General features: G+C 45.9%; 1 protein-coding gene across 2 annotated transcripts; it reads left to right on the top strand.

Moving 5' to 3' along the window:
* The first annotated feature begins 1,095 nt into the window (after positions 1–1,095).
* LOC123452327 lies at positions 1,096–7,593 on the top strand. Of its 2 annotated transcripts, none has more exons than XM_045128965.1 (5): positions 1,096–1,707; positions 2,861–3,081; positions 3,587–3,823; positions 3,969–4,725; positions 5,227–7,593. In XM_045128965.1, the coding sequence occupies exons 2-5, from the start codon at positions 3,067–3,069 to the stop codon at positions 7,227–7,229; spliced, it is 3,012 nt and encodes a 1,003-aa protein (XP_044984900.1). In that variant the 5' UTR covers positions 1,096–1,707; positions 2,861–3,066; the 3' UTR covers positions 7,230–7,593. The 2 variants fall into 2 exon arrangements, with proteins under 2 accessions (XP_044984900.1, XP_044984901.1); XM_045128966.1 differs by having other exon boundaries at positions 3,651–3,823.
* The last annotated feature ends 1,323 nt before the right edge of the window (positions 7,594–8,916 follow it).

An 8,916-nucleotide genomic window follows, 5' to 3' on the forward strand; every position in this document is an offset into this window, starting at 1 on the left:
ATAATGTAAACAACCACTTCCTCTGCCTAGGTTATAAGTCCCTATTGATTTTAGAGTCAAACTTTGACCATAGATTTAGCTAGCAAAATATAAGTTTGACGCCGTATAATTCATAGCATTGGATTCGTATTTGAAAGAAGCTTCAAATGACATTATTTTCAATACATACATTTATACAATCCAAGTTTGCCATAAAATACGAGAGGGGCTAATAAACCCGTACGGACGTAGCAGTAACTCATTGACATACACTATTCCACAATCCAAAGCCACAAGTGCACACGAAATCCAATAAGTAATAGTAGTACTAGTAAAATATACATCAACACATCAAACATGCACTATTCCAAAGCCATAAGTGCATGGAAAATACATTCAACATGTCCAACCACCATTACCAGTACCAGTACATGCCGCTATAGTGCTCCTTGCAGTAGTAGTACTTGCTGAAAGGAGTCCAAGACAAGCGCGTTGATGCATTTGGTTTTTGTTGCCATGTAAAGGTCCGGACGGCGTGTACGTAGCAGCGCAGATGCAAAGCCCAGGAGGGAGATAAAAAAAGGCATGCATCACGAGGGGAGGGATAAAAAGATGGCCGGTTTTGCAAGGTTTGGAAAGCAGGTTTGGTGGTACTGTCCTCGAGTATTTTAACAGTTGCCGTTTCTCCCTCTCCCCCCCCACCGCACCAAGGGTGGACAGATTCTCTCCCATGTCCCAATCCCTAAACTCCCCCATTATATTACTCTAGAAACACACCAAACCGAGGAAAGAAATCAATCATCCTCGTGATAACTGTCTCGTAGGAAATCCGATCCTCCAGAATAATTGTATCATATCAGCACACTTGGGATCGGAAAGGAAGGAAAATGGAATGAACTAGGAGGACTGGTTCCACACCGGAATTGTGAGAGGGACAGCAGACGGTGGCGATGTGGTGGCAGGGCAGGGCAGGGCAGGGGAGGGGAGATAATAGTATTATAATATTGGGAAATGTCTGAGTTGAGTTGGTGATTGATGAGAGAGAAAGACGGAGGGAGAGGGACAAGGGGTGGGGTGATGGGGAGGATCAGCATCAGGGGGGCGGAGAGAGAGAGAGAGAATATCAGATGTCAACAAATCTGCTGTCCTTGCGGCTCGTTTAGAAAGAGAGTAGAAGGTGGTTCCATTCCATCCCCTCTTCCCTTCCACCAGAGGAGAGAGAAAGAAAGAGAGAGAGAGGGAGGCCAGGCCAAACAACGCCAATCCAAAACCCCCAAAAGGAGCAAGGAAAGAGAAGAGAGAGTGGGGAGTGTGTGTGTGAGAGAGAGAACAAACCGAGATACTCCCACATCCGAGAGCAGACAGTGGTTCCTTCCTTCGTTCGTTCGTTCGTTCCGGCAGGAGCAAGAACCCACCGCTTTCTCCCCCTCTTCTTCCTGGCCTGGCCCCAGCAAATCCGATTCCAACCTCCGCCCGGATACATCGGAGCTCCGGGTATCCTCCGCCCCGATCGCCCCCCTGCCGCCGCGAGAAAGATTTGTTTTTTGTTTTGTTCTACGAGTACTAGGATAGTATAGATACATAAATATCCTGTCTTGGTTGGGTGGTGCGGGGTTTCTCGGGGCATGGCCGCGGCGGCGGTGCCGGACAGGATGCTCGCTCGCCGAATGCTGCGGGTCGTCAGGCTCAACCCGCTGCAGCGCACTGCCAACAATCCTTCTCCCTGAGGTGAGAATTTCCTTCCTTTCTAGCTAAATAGTTTCATTAATTCTGCCCGCGCCCTGCCTGGATCGTGGAATCGAGCTAGCAATCTCGCGGAGCGGTGCCGATTGGCTTTCCCGATGTGTTGGAGCCCCAATCCGGGGGCACCTGGGGGGATTGGAGCTCCGATTTCGGACGAATTCGCTCTGTCCCACGTCCCTGTCGCTGTCGCCGTCACTGTTCCTTCGTCCGTTCCTGGCCACCGCCCGACGACCAGATCCGGCCGCCCTCCACGCGGCGCGTCGGCTTCGGTTCATCACCGTCGCGTCCCCGCCCGTGCCGTCGATTCCTCCTCATTGCCGCCTCCCGCCTGTTGTCTAGATCCGGACGCCTGCCGTCCGTCACCATCCGTTCCTCGCTTTCCTCTTTGTGCTCCAGCCGTCTGGCCCGACTTTGGCGTCCAGATCCGCTTCGCCTTCTCTTCCCACCTCCGTGCCTGTAGCTACCGTTGCTAGTTCGTCGTGCGATTGCCTCTGCTTCCCCGTGCGTGCTTGCTCGACTATGCTTGCCCATTTCTGGCCTTTATTTACGGTTCTTATCATCCAAACTGGAATTGGAAATGGGTTGAGCTTCCGTTTCCAAGGCACAGTCCTCGGTGAACCAAACATAAGACTTCGAATTGGAAGCAATTTCCAGTTGAACTGAAATTGGAACTGGCACTCTTTTATTAGGTGTCGGGGTTCTTATTTTCTGTTTCGGTGATTTGGTCTGTGTGACGTTTCAGTTGGATTGACCGCTAGATGTCAATGATTGCATCTGATAGCCATAGGTTTCTATTTTCCACGTTTGGTAAAGATGATATACTATCTCTTAAAAGAACTAGTTCTTAGGATTTTATTAAGTAGGTTGAACTATCGTAGGTTGACTCGTCTTCTCTCCTTTAGTTATTTCCTGCCCGATGAATTTAGAAACAAACAGGTGAAGCACACATTCTATGCCATTATGTGAATACAGGATATATTTAGAAGTTGGGCCTTTGGTGTTGTTTACTCTATTGCTGTCTAGGTTTGTTTGATTATCATAGGGGTTGTGACCTTTTGTCATGTATTTTATCCATGATACATGTAGCATCTTCTTTCTCAGATCCTTTGCTATTACTCACTACAGTATTTATTGGCAGGTTATTTCTCTTGAAGTGCCATTCAGATTGGGAGGTAGTATTGATTCAGCTGAGCAAGTCGAGCTGTCTAGTTAGCTCAAAGCATTGAAGATTGGAATTTTACACGTGCATTGCATTAACACTGTGATTTCCCTTTGGTGCCCTGTGATGTGATGATCAGTTCTAGTTGCCGTCCGGGTCAAGGCGAATTTTAGCATGATTGCTACATGCCCATTGTTTTGGTAATTTATTAACGGAACCCCTAAATCTTTAGTTGTTTTTCTTTTTGTAGATCTCTGTTTGATATTACTTACTCAGATGCTAGATTCTTAGCACTTCTCAACTTGCTCCCATGCTCTTCAGTAGAATATCTTGCTGAGGACCTTAAAGCTGTCAAAATTTGTCTGCCCTGTGTTTTTTGTTTGGGTGTTGCACCTGAAACAACCTTCGACGAACAGTATGCTGCCCGCTATTTGCATTCAAGCTTGAATTTTATGTAAATAGATGTGTTTTCACATTATGATTGTCAACATGCAAATGAGGAAATAAAGTTGCAACTTCTAGTTGACTTTGATGTTTCTATTGTAAGCTCAACTTGATCTTTCTGTTTCTATGTTCAAGGCTTCAAGCAATGAATAATGCATGTTTGTGATTTGAAATATTTGAGGCTGCTATTCCAAAATCTTTACCATTTCGCACCCCACTTCTGTATATAGTTCAGCATCATTTGACTGGTCTGTTCAACAGACTGTAACACTAATGGGAGCTAAAGTGGAAGCTGAGAGTTACAATACTGGATATTATGCCACAGGGGATCTGCACATGGACTCAAATGGTTGGCGCTCTCCATACTATGAGGATAAGCCATCAAATGGGCAGTTGTACAATGGCTTCATGACAAAGCAGGCAGATGGTTATTCAGAGTACGACAACGAAACGCTGAAGCGCACAATGCTTTCACATGAAGCTATGTTTAGACAGCAGGTTGGTACCTTGGCATCAATTATGTAAACATCTTAATGCATGAAACGTTACAAAAAAGTATAAACTGCAGGCGCACAACTGATATTTTCACTTCTCCTTTTGTATTTTTCTTTCTCTCATCTTGTTAACTGAAATCATTATCCAGGTTTATGAACTGCACCGTGTTTACAAAATACAGAGAGACCTGATGAAGCATTATGAAAGCAAAGACACATATGCATACCCAGTACTGGCAGATGCATCACAGACAAATTCATCATCACAAGTTCCACCAAATGGCTCAAAGATGATATGGCAGATGCCTCTAGGGGCCAAAACATACGGAGAAGCTACTGTTGCAGTGCACACTGATACAAACCACTCCTTGAAGTTCCTTAGTGATGGCAGTGTTCTGCCCTCTCCAGATGGATTCCCCTCAAATGGTGTTGCTTTAAATACCAAGCAAGGCGTTATTGACCTTGAGCTTCCAGCTGATCATTATATAGATGATGACAACACATCAGATGATAAGCCTATAGATTTCCTTGGAGTAGATTCGGGTACAAAACTGCCGAATGATGCCGGGGTCACATTCAGTGGCGCAGAAGGCTTGGGGAGGTTCAGTGATAATAGCTCAACCTCTGGTTTGCTGGCTACTAATAAACCGGGAGGCTGCCATGTCGCTGACCTGAATGAGCCAATTACTGGGATGCATATGGGTGGAACAAACGGGTCAGTACCCAGAGGTCTTCCGTATACCTTGGAGAACTCTTGGCGCCAATCTGCAGTGAGATCAGGCACAGCTAACTTTGGTTTCAATAAAGAATACTCCAAAGAGAAGCATACCGATGAAGGAACGAGCTCAAATTTCCTCGATGCAAGTGCCAAACTAAGACAGGAGGAGAAACCATTGATTGATAAAGGTAAGGATAAGCTTCACTTAGAACACCTTTATTTGCTTCTTTCCTTGTCATGCTTATCTTTCCATGTTTACACAATAAATATCACTAGTACATGTATTTACTATATCTGTCAACCAAAAAGTCATTTTGCATTAGGAGGTTCTATTGAATTTGGGGGGAAATGTGGTTACAACCTACCTTCATCCATTATGTGACTTGGACGTCATGCCCTCTTGGTACCTATTAATACGTATTAGAAATAGCATTTCAACTGCATCTGAAGGTTTTTTCTGTCGCAGTGCATGTAGAACTATGCTTCCCTTTGCTGTGCATGTTCCATATCTGTTTCCGGGCGTTCTTTTCATTTTATTTATTTTTTATGATGTGCCAGTGGACTTATATTATCTTGAGTACTTCATGTAGTTTAGAACTAATCTTTAGTTCTGTGCAAATCTAGCATATTTGGTTACTGCTCTGCACTTGCAGTGCCCTTGACCTGCTATATTGCTTCAATTCTTTCAGGAAAACAAGTCAGCAGTCAATCTTTTTTTACACCCAGATACAGCAATACTGATCTGCAAAAATCCTTCAAGGTTGCTGATGGGAGATCTGCAACCAATGAGTTTATTTACCATGGTCAAAATAGTTCAGTTGGATGGTTTTCAAAAGGTCCTATGGGAGCATCTGCCGTCAATAATTTTGCTAGACTTGACCATCCACATCATTCAAGTATTGGTACACTTGTTGCTCCAATCTCCATTCCTCACATAGACCATCCTTCCGTCGCCTCTCCTATAGGTTCTTGCACAGTGGACCCAAGGAGCAGTGTTATCAACAATGCTTTCCAGCGAGTTCCAAGTTTCAATGGATCCTCAACTGTTAATTCATACAAGAGTCCTGGTGCTGTGACCCAAAGCATTGGACCTTCGAGTCACAGCATTGGACCTTCGATTCATAAGCTTAAAAGATTCGATAATTTGGATGGTAGTTACTTTGGCTTTCCGCTTGATCCATTTTCCGCATCACGATCCAGACAACAGGTTGCAATGTCAAGTGAGTTGGAGCAAAGGAACTGCCTGATGTTTGAACATTCAGCTGCACGGCAGTCTCTTGGGTATACTCAGCCCACAAGCACCAAGGGCACAAAGAACTTTAATCTGAATGAAGCACTGTCAGATGGTCCAGAAGAGCTTGTAGAACAGGATGGAAGATCTGTTGGCAGTTTGCAGCATAGTAAAGGTGAGGGATCAGTATTTGGGATCTCTTGGCTAAAAAATAGAGCTACTTGTGCTGATCCAACAGGTTTGGAAAAGCAAAGGAAGGTGTTTGGCCATTCCAATGGGACTGCAACAGACACGAAAAACAACAACGACTTGACGGGAACAACACCGATTGTTTGCAATTTGTCAGATTCCGCCTCGACGTCCCTAGGTTGCAGAATTAAGATAGATGATGCTTCTGATGTCATCACTGATAGAACTTGGCTGGTATGTAATAAGACTGAGGAGAGTACCACGAGACATTTACCACTTTCATGCCAGAAACCCTTTGACAGAGATGAACAAACTGCTGAAGGTGTTGTCAAGAAAAGTGGCGCCGTCATCAGAAATTTATTTGATCTGAATGATGACATACCACATGAAGATAACTCAGAGTCATCAGTAGTGTCACATGAATGCGACGTGGCGTCGTTACAGAACAACCATGCTAAGCGCACATTTTTGATTGACTTGGAAGAAATGCCAGCTTGTGAAGATGGTGCTGCCTGGACTTCTCAACAGGAATGCACACCTTCTGGTACGCTTGATGCATGCAAGGAAGCTGATATGTGTTCTCCATCCGCTATGGATGCAGCGCAGATCATTCTTGCGTTGTCAACGGATGTGCTGACCACCACAGGCACACCCGATGATATGCTGCAGTGGTTTGCTGAGCTCGCGATATCAAGCACGGATGCCCATGCCGATGAGCAAGCAGAAGCCCAGGGTTGCATCAATAATTTCAGTGATGATGGTTTGGATTCATTTGAAGCCTTGACACTGAAGCTGGAAGAGTGCAATACTGATGAGCGTTGGACACCGGAACCACCACTGACAGACGATGAACAAGCTGTTTCAGCGGTGAACCTGCTGTCCAAGCCAAAAAGAGGACCGCAAAGGAAGCGACGGCAGAAGCGAGACTTCCAGAAGGACATCTTACCTGGTCTCTCGTCACTTTCCCGTCCTAAAATCATAGAGGACATTCAGCTAATTGAGGGGTTAGTACAGGCATCTGGTGGATCATGGGAGTCGAGTTTCACTAGGCGAGCGCGCTGTGGGCGAACAAGAGGTAGAAAGCCCCGCAAAAACCAGCCAGCTACCGTAGAGATAGAAGCTGAGGCCGAGGCCGAGGTGAGCCCGCCCTTGAAACCCGACTCCATTGGCTTAGAAGCTGATGAAAGGGGCATGGTTAGCTGGGGACGAACAACAAGACGGTGTCGCAAGCCGAGATGCCCCTCGGGCAGTAACATCGCGGCTTCGTCTTGAGCGACTGATCTTGGTCAGAGAGAACGTCGGTCACGATCATGTACTTGGGTTCGGGTTCCAGATTTGCCATCGAGATTGCGGTGGACTGGTATAAAGGTAAAAAATCACAGCCATGAGTGTGCATACTCTGCTGGCCTGTTTGGCCGGCCTCCCCCCTGCAGAGATTTCATGCCTTTTCGGGTCGAAACATGGTGTACATTTTTTTCTATAATAAATTCTTAAACTAGTCTATATGTGACAATTTCTGTAACAGCGTTGTATTAAGCTGGGCTCCAGGGCCTGAGGGGCCTGCTGTAATTCTTGAGATAGTGGCGAGGTACCTTGACTGTCCGGTATTCAGAAATCAAAAAGGCTAATCGGTGTAGTTCTATATAGTTCTTTTAAATCTTGTTTTGTTTTGTGTTGTGCAAGTTGCTGCTTCATTTGGTTGCAATCTTTGCTTCGCAGCCTGTACAAGTTGGAACGCCGATTCGTGTGGTATACCACCGTTGAGGACTTGATCCAGACAGAACTGGTAGTTCATGGCTTATTTGCAATAGGTTTATTTTCAACAACTTCGATAGGAGCTGAACTACTAGTACCCTTTGAGAAAGAAGAGAGTATAAGCGAGCTAATGGCAAATATCTCTCTCTCTCGAACATGTCCTATTGCATGCAACTGAACTTGAACAGCGTGGGAAAGATTACAAGACAATAACCCAAAAATGAGCAGCACCTACGCGGACATTAAAGGCATGTTTGGTTGCCTGCAAAATCACATTAAAGGCGCGTTTGGTTGCCTGCAAAATCGCAACCAGGCCCGTTATACTCATATATTGGGCTGTTTGGTTACATATACAAATACTGTTGAACTTGCATGATACGGTTGTTAAAGCATGTCTGAGGGCAGACCTCACTCACTGGAAACAGCCGGTTTGGTAGGAACGGTCGAATCGATCGTTTCTAACGAGCCAAACCTGACTCGCTGGAAACAGCCGGTTTGGTAGGAATGTCCGAACCGATCGTTTCTAGCGACCCAAACCTGAACGATGCGAGGAAACAGTTGGGAACGCGTCAGCGGTTAATATTCTTATCCCCTCGTCCATTTCTAAAAAAGTAACCTTATCCCTTTGTCCCCTTCCTCCTCTCATGCACCGCGCTTGAGGACCCACATCGGGCAGTGGGCAGCCATGGCCATGATAGGCAGCTAGACACGGCCACGGCCATGACCACGACATCGAGCTGGGGCAGGCGCAGGCACAACCACAAGAACGAGCGGGTGCGGCCAACGCCGCCAGCCGGGCGCAAGCACGAGAGCGGCCACGCATCTACAACGAGGGGAGGAAGGGTCGACCCCATCGGGCTCCGGTCGGGAGCGAACAAGGCGTTACAGATGCTGCTCCTAGACAAATGCTTCTACATATTGCCAATTCGACGACATGCTCAATGTATTTGAGGAATTGAAGGCGTCGACGTCAAGCCTAACCTGGTCGCTGTTAAGTGTAGTTGGTAACTCCTAATCATATATATGTATGCAACCAAACACTGGATGAAAATTGCTTCCCGATAACAAGACCTTATATGCACGCAACCAAACTACCTGACAACATCGTTTTTATTTTGTTTTTTCGTAATCAGGCTCTGCTCAGCCTGATTTATTTTTTTCTTCTCTCAATGAGGTCGTGCTGAAACTTTGCCTATGTTGTTTC

The sequence above is a fragment of the Hordeum vulgare genome, chromosome 5H (assembly GCF_904849725.1).
Source record: "Hordeum vulgare subsp. vulgare chromosome 5H, MorexV3_pseudomolecules_assembly, whole genome shotgun sequence".
NCBI classification, from domain to species: domain Eukaryota; kingdom Viridiplantae; phylum Streptophyta; class Magnoliopsida; order Poales; family Poaceae; genus Hordeum; species Hordeum vulgare.